General features: G+C 43.1%; 1 protein-coding gene across 1 annotated transcript in view; it reads left to right on the top strand.

Annotated features, from left to right (window-relative positions):
• The window catches only part of LIPC (lipase C, hepatic type), a 172,836-nt gene extending 158,814 nt beyond the window's left edge, over positions 1-14,022 (top strand). Inside the window, exons 9-11 of the mRNA XM_061182074.1 lie at positions 7,300-7,417; positions 9,005-9,223; positions 13,856-14,022. Of these exons, the coding sequence (XP_061038057.1) occupies positions 7,300-7,417; positions 9,005-9,223; positions 13,856-13,967 (449 nt within the window). The 3' untranslated portion in view covers positions 13,968-14,022. The remainder of the gene's footprint in view (positions 1-7,299; positions 7,418-9,004; positions 9,224-13,855) is intronic.
• The last annotated feature ends 3,330 nt before the right edge of the window (positions 14,023-17,352 follow it).

The following is a 17,352-nucleotide window of genomic DNA, read 5'->3' as shown; positions in this document are numbered from 1 at the left end:
AATCCTCCTAGCAGTTAGAGGAGGTAACTGTGTGGAAGAGAAGGAAGCAGCACTCAGGGGGGCTTACTCTGTCCAGACACCACGTTGGATGTGTTGCATCAATTATCTCATGTATCATTTAATCCTCACAACAACCTACAGACAGAGAGAGAGAGGCAAAGATGGAAGGGGCGGGGGGTGGATTGATTATGCCTAATTTTCCAAATAAATAAATTGAGATTCAGAGAAGCTAAATCACCTTCCCAAAGTCACACAGTCAGTGAGGAGCAAACGTAGTGTTTGACCCCAGGTCTCCCCGATTCCATGGCCCTTGTTCCTTTCACTCCACACGGCCTCCTAAGTGTAGGACCAAGGCCAGTTGACTGACAGCTCACTCCTGAGTCATCCCTCCTCTTGGGCTCCTCTTTCTGAGTCTCTCCTCTCTTCCCCACCCTCCGCTGCCTGTACTCTCTCCCTGCACTCTGGGCCCCGGTGGGAACTCGCTCCAGCTCATGAGAGCACTCTTCTGGTTGGTGAGATAACCAGCCAAACTGTGACCTGGGGAGTCTGTTTGTCTTTGGCTTTTCTCAGCTACTTCTTTGGAAGGTTTTCACTGATTTCCAGGGAGAATTCCAGAGAAGCAATGGGTGTAGTAGAGAGAGCAGAGGCTTGGGATTGGGATAAGGAGTGTCCAGAATTTGGCTTTGCTGCCAACCACCTATATGACCTTGACCCTGTGGCAAAACCTATGTGGGCCTCAGTTTCTTCAGCCACGAAGTGACTGTGTGTGGACCAGCATGAGGGAGAACCACTAACCCTGGCACCTGGGGGTGGACTCACTCTGCCCACTGTGCTGGTCAGTCCTGCACATAGGATGGTCGACACCTTCTAGAAGCCAGGCACTTTTACATACCATCTCATCGCATCCTCACAACAACCTTGTGAGAGGGCTTTTAATACCCGTTTTACAGATGAGGAAACTGAGGTCCAGAAAGCTGATGAGGGCTCAAGACCTCTTGATGGTACCAGGAGGCTCCTATCTCTCAGTCAAGGGTGCTTATTTCCATCCCATACACACACACAACACAATACTCCCTGGCCTTCCCACACATACACACATACACACACGCTCCCCCATCTCCACCCCCAGCAGAGGAGGAAACTACCCATAGAAGGGGCAAGCATCCAATCTTGTGACATCAGTATCACATAAATGGGGCAGTACTGTTGAGCCCAAATTTAGTCCCCAACCTAAGTACATACACGCACACACACATAGGCTTATAAAACCCCTTCTCGACTTCCCTTGAGCCTGTTCTGAGTTCATTCAACCAGCCCCTGCTAGTGCTGGCTGCTCGTACATTAACCCCCTGCATAAGACCATCATTGGGCCTCTCAGTTCCATGATGTTCAGCCTCCCTCTCGGGTTAGAGGCATTTGAGATCTAGGAAGAAGACCTTGGTGCTGCAAGAAAACACGAGATCTCATTCTTACCATCTCCATGAGAAAAAAATCTATACATTCAAAACAAAAAAGGCCTCTTTGATGTTTGTAAAGAGTCATAATGTCTCCCAGGGCCAGTACCTAATGATTCAGAATCATTTTTTCCATGAGACAAAAAAAAAAGGAAAAAAATATTCCCTTTTTATAAATTCCATAACCTGGTGCTCACAGTGGCTACCTTGTAAAAAGAAACTTTTTTTTTTTTTTAAGTGGCACCAGTGGGGTCCACACAAGATTAGGATCCAGGGTTTTTAGGGTCTCTGAACCCCAGGCAGACTCTCTGGTGAGGAGAATCTCCAGAGGCCTCACATCTCTGCTCCAGGTTTGATTTTGCCTGATCTCATTCAGGGTTAATAGACTATTTCATGCTTTTCATCTTTAAGACCTGAAATAATTTCTCCTGCCTGAACTGAGGAACACGTTGTGCTGGCCTCCTTGCAGTCACAGGATCAAAAGCATTTCCCTAAATCATTTTTTAAAATCCTTATTAAACATGCCATAAGGTAAAGTGAGAAAAATTATTCACCCTTTTTTCCTTAATCTTTGTAACGGCATCATTGTCCTGGGGGGTGGGGGGGGAGGAATAAGAAGCAAATTGTCTTTTTTCTTTTTTTAAGGAAAAACACTTACAAAATCCAAAATAAGAACAAATAATTAGATCTGAACATGAAAGTCTCTTATGTATTTTAAAAAATTAATTTCAAGATTTCTCCCCACAAGTGGCTTTCCTAGTGCAGGTTAAAAGGGATTCCTTGTGCTATCAATGTGTGATGGGTTTGACCATCACACTCCTGCAGACACAGGTGCCCTCCACAGCCCGCCTCACTCAGGCTTACACACCTTTGGAGGTTCTGACCTCCTGCACAGGTCCCACCCCAGGGAGACACTGCAGGACACAGGTAATTCTCATCCATAGGATGTGAGAGCTAAAGGGACCTTTGCAATCATCAAAGCCAACCCCTTCCCCCAGAATCGTAGAACCATGGCATCTCAGATGTGGAAATCCGTCTCTTCCTCCTCATATTTTAAGAGCAAAGGAAGACAAAAACCCATCTCCAGTGCAGGGACGTGAAACATTTATCCCAGCTCCAGGGCTGGACATTCAGCAGACAGGCAGCAGGCAGGAATCTGCAGCAGTGATAGCCCAGGATGGATGTCAGTGGGTCAGAGCTGGCAGGCACTTCGTCTTGGTGGCTTTATTGGAGGCAGGTTTAGACTGCGGCTTTTCTTCAGGGGCTGTTTGCTCTTTGCTTTCAAAGGGCAGCTTCAGCTTGCTAGAACCGGAACCCCAGGACACAGTGGGAAGGGTCTTGTGGAATCAGACCAGACACCTGTGTTCAAAGTCTGCTCCACCGAAGTGAGAGAGTAGCATTGATATATATACACACTAAATGTAAAATAGATAGCTAGTGGGAAGCAGCCGCATAGCACAGGGAGATCAGCTCGGTGCTTTGTGAAACCTAGAGGGGTGGGATAGGGAGGGTAGGAGGGAGACGCAAGAGGGAGGAGATATGGGGATATATGTATACGTATAGCTGATTCACTTTGTTATACAGCAGAAATTAACACACCATTGTAAAACAATTATACTGCAATAAAGATGTTTAAAAAAAAAGTCTGCTCCACTTCTAACTATCTGGGTCACCTTGCACCCGTCTCCAAATCTCTGCTTCCTTATCTGTAATTTACCAGGATCATTGACACCCTATCTGTCTAGGTCTCAGCAGAAAACAGGACTCCACTCACCTGGATCAACTAAAGAGAGCAGGCAGGACTCCTTAGAGAGGGTGGGTGATATTAAGGAAAGCAACATGGGCTGTTGATGCACCCCAGATCTAACAACCAGCCTCTGGGAGAAGTAAGGAGAAGTAACAGCCCACGAGAACGGGAGCTGTGGAGGAGAGGCTGCTGATAGCAGCTCATCATGGAGCACAGTTCCTCTGCAGTCAGTCTTCAAAGCAGGAGGGAGCAGAGAGAAAAACACCCTGACCTCTCTCTTCTGTGCCCTGATCTCCTGCTGGTGCCTCCCCAGTGGGTCAATCGCAACCAGAAACCATCCTGCAAGGCAGCCAGGAGATGAGGCCGTGGGGTCACTTCCTGGGGTTCAGAGCTGGATGGGGAGAGCAGGGGTAGGTGTAGAAAATGGAGTCTCACCACATGTTATCTTTATTTAGTCTTGTTACGAGGACAAAAGTAATGTCTGTAAAGCACTTAGTATGTAGCCTGATGCGTAGTAAGATCTCAAAAAATGAAAGCAATTTTTTGATTATTCCTATTCACAATTAGGCTCTTTAAGGCAACTGTTTTGGTCCTGCCTTGTTTTCACACAAAAAGCCTCAGAAGCACTCCTTAGATGCCTGATGTGTGCCGTGACTTGTGGAGATACAAGCGTTAATATGACCCCAAGGCTGCCCTCAGGGAGATAAGATCCATGGACACGGATGCCCGTGAGACCAGGCAGAAGGTGACAAGGGTCACAGAAGTCACTCTGCTTCCCAGCTGCAAGCTCCTCTAAGGCCAGGACCACAGCCTCTGGTTCTGTTTTCTTTCTTAATACTTTTAAAAACTTTTCTTTTTCCAATAAGAGTCTAATTAGAATACATGCTTATTGTAGAAAATGTGGAACTTGCAGAAAAGCATAAAGAAGAGAATAAAAATTACCTCTCCCCTCTCCAGAGATAATCACTTAATACTTTTGTGAATCTCCCTCCTACTCTGCATGCTGTTTTATTAGAATTAGTCTCATGTTAGATGTACAGTTTGTATCCTAATGGTTGTTTGGGGTTTTTTCCCACTTTTTCATAAGCATTGAAACCATTCCAAAAATATCTTTTAATCACTTCATAAGAGTAAATCACGTGGTTGGGAACATGAACTCGGAGTCAGCAGACTAACGTCTAATTGCAGCTTCACCAGTTCTTAGCTGCATGACAATGGACAAGTTACTTAAATTTCCTGAGCTTCAGCTTCTTCATTTGTAAAATGATGCGAAGGGAGGTTAAAGTAGGCATCTTACAAAGTTGTAGTAAAAGAAATAAGATAATTGTGAGAAACAATAGTTCAGTATCTGGGACATAATAAAGAGCTAAATGGTAATTATAATTGTCATTATTAGTCCATAGTGATTCCTCTGTTGGTGAATATTTAGGGTGTTTTTGATTTATTTTAATTAAATAATTCTGTTATGACATTTTTGAACTTTAATCTCTTTCCACACTTCGACTTTTTCCTTAAGGTATATAAAGCTATTGGTCCTGGGTATAAACATTTAAAACTTCAAGTTCTGGAGCCAGGTGGCCTGGACTTACGTCCCAGTTATGCTACTTACTAGCTGTGTGATGCTGGAAAAGTTGCTTAACCTCTCTGTGCTTCAGTTTCCTCTTCTCTAAAATGAAATAATAGTACCAGCTGTTGTAAGGATTAAATGAGATAATAAATACAAAGTGCCTGGCACAGGTAAACAAAATAAATGTTAGCCTATGTTATTACCATGCATACTGCTAATTACATTCTTTTACTCGTCTATCCCCAATGGTTTTTAGCACTGGGCTGGGTATCAGTAGATTTCCAGTTACTACATATTAAACTGGTTGCTATGAGTGTTTCTTGCATACTCTGGGAGATGCCCTGCCTGCTTGTTTGGGGGTTAACCCAAGGCCAGTTCTCTCACCTCATCCTGTCCACATCCTGCCCCCACCCCGCCCCCCAGTGCCTACGGCCTGTATCTTTCCTTTTTGCCTCAGTTCAACTTATAACACTGTTCACCTGTTATAGAGTCCCCTAGACAGACCCCAAATAGTGTAAGACCTCTCCAGAGGCTTCTGGGATGACAGGCCAGAGTCCCTGCCTCCACTGCTGCCACCCAAGGGTTTAGGGACCCTTCCTGGGACTTGGGCCCATAGCCCTTCTCTTATTTCTCACCCAAAGCCTCACAGTCTTGAGAGCATCAAACTACTGTATTCCAGGCTGTAGGATTCGAGCACCTATTATGCAGGGCACTGGAGGCAATCCACTGCAGGCAACCCACTGCAAAACCCACATGGGAAGATTGGTTTATGCCAAAGGGTAGGGTTGTGTAAATAACCCAGAAACCCAGCAATACAGGCACACCAGGACCCTGCAGCTGAGGTGTTGGCAACACACCATTAACCACAGCTGCTGCCAGGTTTGTGTGTAGCTACCAACCTCCAGCGGAAATGCATCATTTGGGAGTAAGTAGATTGATTCATGAGGATGGTGAATTTCCACAGGTTGGGTGCATGGGATGGATAATCAAGTGGCTAGTTCCATAATCTATCCTTTCCAGGAGGAATTCTACGACAAAGCTTGAAACTCGGATCTTGAATTCTCAGAGGTGATTTCCATCTTGCTAAATGTTCATGCACATTCTGATACTCCCAAGCAAAATGTCAGTTCTTCATCCCACAAATGTTTATTAAGCACCTACTATGTGCAAGCACTGTATCAGGATTAGTGGGTTAATCATTATCTAGAACAGGAAAAGCAAATACACAACAAGTATATCGTATATCCCCTATCCTTCGCCCAAGGCAGACACCAATCCTCCCAAGAGCCTAGACACAGTCTCAGAGCCCATCTCAACATGGGGCCCCAGGCAGTCCTACCAATCAAGTTGACATGCCATATTAAACCTGTTTGCAGTCTTGGAGGTCAAGTGCTACAAGTACTTAGAGAATATGGAGACAGCAAGAAAAAGAAGTCTAAGCAGCCGTCAGTCATTTGGGAATGAGGTGGGGTAATTTTGAAAACAGCTCCACAGCTGGTTGGTTAACAATGCAAGCTAATCAAGGCAATGGGTCCAGGCCAAGAGCACAGGCTGCTATGTGACCCTGAGCAGGTCACGTCACCTCTCTGGCCCTGGTTTTCTGCTTTATAAAATGGGGCTGATAATAACAATACCCTCCTCATAGGGTAGTTATGATAAGTAATGATGCAATGTAAAGTGTTTAACAACACCTGTCCTATAGTAAGCAGTTTGCTTTTATTAATTAAATATAGACTGTATTTAGGTAAAGAAGAATAAAATAAATTTCCCTCTTCCGAACAACCCAGTAGAAGGACATTCTGGACACTTGATAAGATAGAAAAATTTTAGGCCCAGGTACTAGAACTAGTTGTCTTATTTCCATTGGAAAATGTGCTTGTTGAACCCCACAGAGCTAGTTCCCAGGAACTGCCCCAGAACACAAAGTTGTGGTCATTAGGGCATATTTCTTAGCTGGAGCTCTGTCTCACCCCAAAACTGACACCATCAAACAGGCAAAAGTAAAAATGACAGTGTGTTCTCTTGCTTTTGGCAGCTGCCTAAAAGGCAATATATCCTTTGATTTGTGAAAGGGGTCCCTTGCCAAATACATGGAATAGTCCAACAGAATTCATCTGGAAATTGATGAGAATGCCAAATATATTGTACTCCTATTCTGCTTTCTTTTGTTGGATAATATTTATTATATTATTGGGTTGGCCAAAAAGTTCATTCAGTTTTAAGTAAAAATAAAAGACACTTTTTTCATTTTCACCAAGAACTTTATTGAACAACGTATTCACTACCAGAACGAACTTTTTGGCCAACCCAATACAAACCTAAGTCCTCTTAGACATTTAGGAAACTCAGAGAAGGAAAAAGAGGAAAATAAAAAGCATTCATAATTCTACCACCCAGAAAAAAAAATGGGGTATCTATTCATCCATACTTTTCCCTCTGCTTTCTAAATTTTAAAAGTATGATATTTTTTATTTTACAATTTTCTGCTTAAATTATCTTTCTCTCTCCCTCTCCATCCTATTCCCCTCTAGTTTATCATTACCAGTTGAAGATTCAGTTCATCAACCAAATTGAGAAACCAATAGAACCAACTTTTGCCATGTCACTCCTCGGAACAAAAGAGGAAATGCAGAAAATCCCCATCACTCTGTGAGTATGAGGTACAGCCCCGTCCATGGTGATGAGAGGCTTAATTTTCTCACAGGGTCTGGATGGATCCTGCTTTTCAAGGGTCAGGCCAGACACAACTTACTTTTCTCAGCCCATTATGACTGCCCCAAACACCCTGTCAGATGGGACATCCACCCACACGCAGCACCGTGTCATCCCTCCTCAGCCTCACCCAGTCCCCACGATTACTTTATGTTGCTGCTACCTGTGTTTGTGATGGGCCCGGTGCGACAGGGGCTGGAATGGAGAGGGAAGCCAGAGGTGGCCAGTCCATGTCTGCAGTACAGGAAGAAGATCCAAGCAGGGAGGAGTGGTGATGGCTGGGGCAGGTGTCCCCAGGAAGGCCCTGAGCACCTTTCCAGTGAGTTCTGAAAACCATAACCCAGAAATAACACTGGTACCATTCAACGCGGCACAAATTTTCCATTCAATCAGCCTGCACTGCCAGCCCTCCCCATCTGTCCTTTGCCCTGCTGCACACCTGCTCACAACATGGGCAGTGGCCTCAACGTCTCCTGCAGAGGCTCCACACCTTCACTGGCCAGAAAAGGCCTGCTGGCTGCTTTTTCTCAGCATCTTGACCCTCAGCATGGGCTCTCCTTGGGAAGTGACACTAGCTTTCACCCACTCCAGGCACAGTCCTCAGCTTCCCGAGAATTGCCTCCAGCTTTGAACCTCTGATCATCACACTGATTCAGTCACTCGGCAAGGATGTGTTGGTGCTCAGCACTAGAGGTAGAGAAGACACTATCCTTAGGATGCCCCCAGCCCAGTGGGGTGGGTGGATTCCTAAACGATGCTTTACAACATACTACAGGAGGAGCTACGATGAGCCAAGCGAGGGAATCCTCCAGCCACCTGTCTCACCCTAAATCCAGTGTTAACTCTGCGCTGTCCCAGATCTCTCCCCGAGAGATTGTTCTAAGTAGTGGAAAGGGCATCTGGCAGTTCTGTCAATGTTGGGACATTTTAATGTCTTGGAGATTAGTGAGTAAAGCTGATAATGATACCTAAGGATCTGCATTTAAATCTTGCTCCAAACTGGTGCATCCTTTTTATATGTGGTTTTCTATTACTGCTATACTTGTTGTTTTAACAGAAGTTTCTATTTATGTGGGGAGGAAAAAAGCATCGATCTGGAGAGAAGACTGTGGTGTGGCTCTAATGTGTTGATCAAACCTACAGAGAGCGGTATTGCCCACAGACCATTGCCAAAGCCCCTGCCCTCTTCAGGGCAGTTTTCCTGACTTGTTAATCTGGAAACTAGGAAGCCTGAGCTAAACAAAGCTAACTAGACTCATTACCGCAGAACTCTTAGGGCGTTTTTAATATGCTAACACAGAAAATAAGATGGTTTTCCCAATGTTATTGGTCTGGAAAACCCTTTTTATCCTGGCACACCTATTGCTATCTCTATTAATAGTCTGTCCAATACCAGTTTGGGAAATGCAGCAGAAAAGACCATCCAAATCATCCAGGCAAAACTAACATATCCTGAATGTGCCTAGGCATCACTTTGCTGTTAAAAATCAACTGACTGTGTCTGGTTTCCTTTGTATCTTCAAGGAACAAAGGAATTACTAGTAATAAAACCTATTCCTTTCTTATCACACTGGATTTGGATATTGGTGAGCTGATCATGATCAAGTTCAAGTGGGAAAACAGTATGGTGTGGTCCAATGTCTGGAACACGGTCCAAATCATCATCCCATGGGGAAGAGAGTCCCTTCACTCGGGCCTTGTTCTGAAGAGCATCAGAGTCAAAGCGGGAGAAACACAGCAAAGGTGAGTGCTGTTTCAACCTCCTCCTAACATCTGTTAAGCATCTACCTATGTCAGCACTTTTACAGTTTACTATTTGCATCTGTCTTATGAAGTGGGCATTATTATCTCCTAACGATGGCATAAAGATGCTCAGAAAGATGAAATGACCATCCTGAGTTCACAAAGCCATAGGTGGAAGGACCAGGATTTGCACCTAGGTCTTCTGATTTCTAGTCTAGCCTCTTCCCTCTGCCCACAGCTAATAGCCACCTGCCTCCAGAGTTTGAGAACAACTCACTAGCCCAGTGCTTTTCAAATTTCACCAGGTGATGTCAATGCTGCTGGTCCAAGGACCACACTTTGAATGGCAAGGACATAGACGTGACATTTCTTCTTTGTTGTTTACCCAGAGAAATGCTTTTAATAAATCACAATCTCAAAATCTCACACTGTGGTGGCACCTTTCAAATCTAAGAATGCCAAGGGATCACTAGGGAACTTATTGAATATGCAGAATTCCACCTGAATACCCACCTGAAGAGCTTCTGATTGGCTGTGGTCTGTGAAGGACCACACATTTGGTAATAAGAGCCCTAAGAAATTCTGATGTGGACCAGTGGATTACCCTCAGGAGGTGCAGCTCTGTGTGACTGAACATCTCCCTCGGCCCAGAGTCTCTAGGGACACGAGGGGTTGGGTTGGGGGCAGGGAGTGAAGGAAAGGAAGGGTGTGCAGCTGCTTCTTCAGTCCTCTCAGCAGAGCAAAAGGATGCCCAGTGTATTTTACTATGGCAACCGTGCTTTTCTGTGGTCCTGCAGTTCCCCGTGAAAGGAGAATCCTGTCCTTCCCCAGACCTTTTCCCATCTCCTCCCCACTGTATGTAGGAAACTTGTCTCTCCTCTCCTACTGCCCCTTGTTGGCCAGCCTGTTGCTCTCTTTGGCTTGCCGCCCGCAGAGTTGGAGAACAGCATGCCTCTCACCTCTTTCCTCACCCCTCGGGCCTCACTGCTAGGAGTGGCCTGTGGCAGATTTATGCCCCCTGAGTCCCTTATACAACCACACTCTGAGTTTTTATCTCCCTGGGATACAAAATCCTGGCAATTACTAAGAGCATACTCTGCAGTCTGCCAACAGATTTCCCCACATGATCAATTTGAGAAAATTAAACTGCTTCTCTCCTCTTATATGCTTAGCTATTCTTGCATGACTTTTTGGCCCTTTAGAAGAGCTCCACTGAGCACCACCCGTCCCCAGATTCTCTCAGCTGGAGAGTAATTCCTCAGTTTTAGTGGTTGCTTGCCATGGCAACTCTAGGTGACTTGACCTGAAAGGTAGTGTAAAACACAGCACTACCTTCTCCCCTGGTGCTTACCACATGGCTCTGAAGAAGGCAGGAGGAGAGGGACAGGAGTGGCGCTTACAGAGCTCCTGCTGCACCATGGGCTTGAACGAGGTGCTCTAGAGCGTTCATCTCATGGAAGCGTCCCAGTGACCTTCTGAAATGGGTAGTATTGCTGTGCAGATTAGGAATCTGAGGCTCACAGGAGTTACACAGCTTGGGGACATTGCTCCTAACTGTCTGAGCCCAGATCTGACTTGGTTTGTCTGACTCATTGCCCGTTTGTTGCCCGAGCACAGCTCCTCCCCCCATTAGTCTTGGTCCCATTAATCTGACTTTCTCTGGTCTAATCTAGCAGAGTTGCAGAGCTGGAAGTTAATATATACGTACATCACACCTTTCCTCACGGCTGCAGGAGGGGCATCATGAAAAAGGGGGAGGGAGTCTGGGACCTATAGTTTTTTAAGTTTTTAACTCAGTAACACCATCGGCGGGGGGCTACCAAAAAAATCTGAGTTGTAGCTTTTGGCAGAAAGAAACTCAAGGACCTAATTAGGAAAACAAGACGCATTAATTTTACTAATGATATGCTCCATCCCAGGGCTTCTCAAACTTTAATATGCACACAGATCACCTGGGAATCGTGTTAAAATGTAGGTTCTGCTGTGGTAGGTAGAGATGGAGCCTGGGATTCTGCATTTCTAACAAGCTCCCAGGTGCTTCTGCTGCTGCTGGTCCGTGGACCGCACTTTGAACAGTAAGAGTCTAGCACCGCACGGTCTATAGGAAGTCTAAGAAGAAAGACATCAGTTCACGTTGGTGCTGTTCGGTTAGGGCTGCAATAGCCTTTGGAGAGGCCAAGAGGCATTCCCGGAGAGACAGGCAGTGAGCAAACCACATGCAGGCAGAACCCAATGACTTCTGCATCAGCGAGTCCCAAAGTCGAGTTTTGATTTCACCGCTTCCACCTACGGAGGCTCAGACAATAGCTGCACCTCTCTGAGACTCAGTTCTCTAGTAACAAATGGGAATTATAATATGTATCTCATGAGACGAATAACTACCCATTTTTGAGTACCTTCTACCATCTGAAATCCCAGAGCTGGGATGCAGATATTAAACCTCATTCTCAATCTCTTTGCTAACTACAAGAAAAAAAAAAAAAGTTAAATAACTTGCTCTGTGCCTCCACGGAAGGAATTCAATGAGAGGTGATTTTCTTCCCCAAAGCACAAAGTCAGGGATGAGAGGGACTGTTGTGGGGGGAAGCGCAAGAGCAGAGAATATTGGTCCTATAGCGAGAAGTGAAAAGTGATTGGCCAAACAAAATGAGAAGATGTTTGATTGCCACAATAACCATATAAATGCAAAACAAAAATCAAGGAAATTATCACTGGTCACCCACTGGTTTGGCAGGAATTCAAAGACAGATAACATCCAGAGCTGGTAAAGGTGTGGAGAAATGGGCGTTTTCATACATTATTCGTGGGAGTATGAATTACAGAGCTTCTGTAGGGGAATGTCATTCAACAACTAACATTTAGTGAGGACATATCTTATGCTAGACACTGCTGTGTATACAGCAGTGAACAGAGTGGACAAAGCCCTTGGTCTCATGGAACTTATACTATCAAAATTTGAAATATGCATAATCTTGACCCAGAATTTTATGCTAGGTGTCTATCCCGGAGAAATACTCAAAATATCCACAAAGGATATCTATGTACAAAAATGTCTGTTGCAGTACTATTTGTAAATACTAAACCATTGGGGAAAAATCCCAATCTCCATTAATAGGAAAATGGCTAAATGCATTGCGATACCTCCATACACTGGAATGTTATGCAGCAGGTGAAAAAGACTGAAATAGATTTTTTTGAAATATAGTTGATTTATAGTGTTTCAGGTGTACAGCAAAGTGATTCAGTATATATATATTCTTTTTCAGATTCTTTTCCATTATAGGTTATTACAAGGTATTGAATATAGTTCTCTGTGCTATACAGTATGTCCTTGCTGTTTATCTACTTTATAGATAGTAGTATGTATCTGTTAACTGCAAATTCCCAATTTATCCCTCCCCCCACTTCTCCCCTTGGTAACCATAAGTTTTTTTTCTATGTCTGTGAGTCTCTTTCTGTTTTGTAAATAAGTTTATTCATATCACTTTTTTTTAGATCACATATAAGTGATACCATATGATATTTGCCTTTCTCTGTCTGACTTACTTCACTTAGTATGATCATCTCTAGGTCCAGCCGAGAATGAAATAGATTTGTATGTACTGATGTGAACAGTTCTCCAAGTACATTATTTGATGACAAGAAGATTTTTCAGAAAAATACAACAAATTTTATGTTTGTATATGAACATCCGTATATGTGTAAATGCATAGAAAGAGGTCCAGAAAGACAGAAAGCAAATCATGAAAGCAGGGAGGGGAGTGATATTAGTGAAAGGTGATGGAGGGTCTTTAATATTCAACCTCATATATTTCTTTACTGTTTGAATTTTTTAAGAATGCATTCATAATTACTCACAATAATTTTTAATTTAAAAAGTTTGATTTAGTAAAGACTTGACCTTAGATGCAATTCAAAAAAAAAAAAAGAAGCTATAAACTACAATTCTCTGTGACTACTGCTATTTTTTTTTTTTTTTCAGATAGATGCAATTGAAGTTAGTAACACAAAATAGCATCTCAGGCCAAACCAGTGGTCAAAGTTGTCAGCCGTTGGTCTCCAAGAGAGACCCAAAGCACTTAGTGATATCCTCTGTGGCTGGAGGACCAGATAAGAGGAAAGGGTGGGGCTTATAGGGCTGAGCCAGGCAGACGCTGATGACAGTGGCCTCATGCCCAGGGACCTGTAAGAAGGGCACTGACAAACTGGAGTGTGTCCAAAAAAGGAAGGCTGGGCACGAAGCCTGCCTGTGAGGAACAGTTGAAGAAAGTGCTAATGTTTGCCTTGGAGACAGGGTAATGTAGTGAAAGAAACCATTGTTACCCTCAAACCTTTGATAAGCTGTATAAAGGAGAACAAAGCAGGGCTGCCCCAAGGACTTTCAGTTCTTACAGAACTGAAATCACACCACACAGAGCTCCGGGAAGCCTTACACTGATTGCTTTCACTGACCTGGGCTTTGTTTTTCTCTGAAGTTATGAAAATATTTGCAGTCATAAGGATCTAATTTTTTTTTAAAATAGCATGTGTTACTAAATAGCATGTCAAGTTGGGTATTTGACAAAGGATGAAACACTTCAATAAGCTCCATCCAAAATTTAGTGCTATGTTTGCTTGATGTTTTCTATGCAGAATGACATTTTGCTCAGAAAACATGAATGATCTACAACTTCACCCAACCCAGGAGAAAACCTTTGTGAGATGTGAATCAAACTCTAAAAAATTGAAGCGAAAGATCAGATGAGCTTTAATGAAGACCCAGTGTGAAGAATAAATGATTTTATTCCTTATCTGGAATGGTTGCCTTGTTTGAAAACCAAAGTTATATAAAGAAACTTGTATAAAGCTTTAATAGAGTTAAGATTTAAAGGGGAGCACATTTCACTGTTATAAACTCAGCTTTTTAAAACTATGTTATGTAACTATATTCAAATATTAGTGTAACCAATTCCCAATTTTATGTCTGACTGAATGGTAATATATGCAAATAAGTACAAATGTAAGAGCCATTTTAGATCCGTTGTTCTAATTTAAAATGTCTTTTACAATTAAGTCAAATTTCCCGTATTTCCTTGCTAGTTTGTTCTGTTCAGTTTTTTGAAGCATGCTGGAAAGATACTTCTTTATTATATAACTAGCACTTCCATAAAGTGAAATTCCAATTAATCACAGTTGTGTGTCCCAAAGTACACACCTTTTAAGACCATTCAGCTCACCAAAAGAAGAAAAATTCTACTTAAACTAAAAGTTACCATCATACGAATCATACAGTTATTTCACTGAACCAAACCAATTGTACTAGAATTCTCCTAAAACTACTAATGATAACCATGAAAGCTGGATAGTTGGTCGTTTTAATGATTAAATTACTATTGAAGTACAATTTTCCTCTTTTACTAATGCTTGCCACAAAAGCTAATGGAAAACTTGGAATATCTCAAAGACTTAGATATCAAATCTCAAACGGACCAATAAACAAAATAATGATGTTTTGACCAGCAAACTCCATCATGGAGCATGTGAAGGAAGTATTAGATACATGCCTTGGATGTAAATCCCTTGGACCTGTGTTTCAAGTAATTCAGAGAAGAGGAGCACACTCTACACGTTCAACAGCCTCACCTGACACTGGCACAGCCTCAGCTCCACACAGCCCGTAATTCATATGCTCTTCACCAGAGCAGGGCTCCTGGAAACAAAAGTCCTGAAGACATACCTGCCTCTGATGAAATCAATTTAAGAGGATCTTGCATGATTCACTTTTGTTTCCCTTGGAAAGACCCGCAAAACTAAAGGATATGGGGGAGGAAGGACAGCTGGGTCAAGGTTGTATTGTGTGTCCTGCATGCTAATCTTGACTACAAAAGCACCTGACCGCCCTTTTAGGTATTGTGTGTGTGTGTGTGTCTAGAAATTACAGATATTAAAATGAACACTGTTTCCCATCATGTCTAAAATACTAAGATTTACAATAAAGTCATGTTTGTGTTGGATGGGCATGTTTGATCACTGACTATCCAGAGGGAATTTAAAATATCACTTTTTGAGCATACTCTTTGCTATATACCCCATAGAATCTACGCACAAGTCGAACAATACTCCTCTCAGCCTTGAAAACATCACAACCAGAAACAGCCCAAGTATCCACCCACACGGTGCATAAATGAACAGTGGTATATCCTTACTAATGGTTGTTAAACAGCAGTGAAAAAGATGACCCAAAGCTACACACACAACAAGAAAGGGCCGAGTCTAGAGTGAGACAGAGAGGCGTCCGGGGGCAGAATTTAAGGAAGCACTTGTGGGTTTGTGTATTTACACAAAGACACAAAATATATATGTAGTTTGTTACAAGGAGAACTAAACTATATTGTTAAGTGGATTTTACCACCTATTTATGGATAAATAGGTGGTAAAATACTAAGTAAAAGCAATAACATCCCTAGCACGACAGTGAGGCTGTGGTAATCTAGGAAAGAGGAAGTGCACACCAGAGTTCCAGGTGCCAGCAACATTGTACTTGTCACTCCGAGTGGTGGTTGCACAGGTGTCCATTTTTATAACCAGTCTTTAAACCGTACATATATATTTTATGCACTCACTTTTCGTATGAATGTCACATTTTGCAATACAAAAAAAAAATAGAAAATAAAAGGCAGAGTTTGAAACCAACATTTTTCTACTCTAGTGTGATGCATTCCAATACTAATTAGTTTCACACAAAATATAATTAGAAATTATTTCATCTTTAGTAGGAAAACTTAAAGTGACACAGGACGTCATAACATTTGGGGCAGAGAAATCAATAAGCAACCAACATGACAAATGGTTAATGGGAACATTTGAGACTCCTCTTGGCATGGATTATTTTCACTTGGGAAGATGTGTTCATCAACATCACATTTTCTGAAGTACATCTTAGGAGGGAAGTCAAATAGGGAAACTGAATAATGCAGCCACATCTGTTCATTGCACATGCAAAATGCTGACTGGTATGCTGATTATACGCACCTCTCTCCAAAGAATCTGTATTTATGAGCCCACTCAGGAAAGATAACACTAGCATACTGCCTTTCAGGCAAAAGCCTGTTTGTGCTTTTACTTGTAAGAGAGCACAGGGAAAGAAATGGGGCATCAATTACACTGCAGCTGGGCTCTTTGAGGTGCCTGAAGTCAGAGAGAAGGAAACAAGCACTCCATTCAACACTAAAATGAATGCACTGTCCTCCAGAGCCAAGCTGCCTGTCTTCGGTGTTCACCTTGATTATGTTGCTGCAGACACTGTGAAAGCTTTGGTAGCAGTTACACGTCTCTGGGGTGACAGAGCAAGAAGCCAAGCTGCCCAGCGCTATGCCCGCTCTCCCACCAGAGCGTGGATGAGAGGGAAGCCAGATGGATGGGAAATAGACAAGCAAGAGGAAGGCTAAAGAAGTCAATCCCGAGAGTCACCACCTACCTGCTTACCTCATCTCATACTACAGACCTCTCCTTGAATTCCTATGATCTGTATGTGATGAATGGCCCCCAGCACACCTCATTCCTTCTATCGGGGCTCAGGACAGGCTGCCCCAAAATATGCCACAATGGCATATTATTTTTGAATTAAAGTTACTTAAGAAAGAGCCAATGCAAGAGGGACACTCTGACCCTCCTTTCCATCTCTCTGAAAGCAGGAAATAAATCTCTCCTGTGAAAGGTGCCCTCCCTGATCTGGAGGTAGAAAGACACCCTTATCACCAGAGATAGGGAATTGGGGCTGAGAAGCCTGTATAAAAAAGCATTGTTACTTCTTTAATTTACTACCCTAAGCCCAAAGTCTGTTTAGATTCTTCACTAAATTGAGCACCCAAAACCTAACTTTCTTTGTCCTGTCAATTCCTCACAAAGGTATTGTCTCCTTGTCTAAAAAGTATAAAAGCTGCCTGCTTTGGCCACCTCTTAGGTCCCATTTTATGAAACCTCCATTTGCATGAATTAAATTTGTTTTTCTTTCTCCTGTTCATCAGTCTTGTGTCGACTTTATTATTAATCCACCCGCAAGAACTCAAGAGGAGTAGAGGGGGAATCTCCCCCTCCCCGAGACTTCCCATCTCTCCCTTTTCTTACACCTCCTTCCTCTTTCTCCTTCC

The sequence above is a fragment of the Eubalaena glacialis genome, chromosome 2 (assembly GCF_028564815.1).
Source record: "Eubalaena glacialis isolate mEubGla1 chromosome 2, mEubGla1.1.hap2.+ XY, whole genome shotgun sequence".
Lineage (NCBI taxonomy): Eukaryota > Metazoa > Chordata > Mammalia > Artiodactyla > Balaenidae > Eubalaena > Eubalaena glacialis.
Note: the sequence above shows the minus strand (reverse complement) of the source record. Positions and strands in the feature narration are given on the sequence as shown.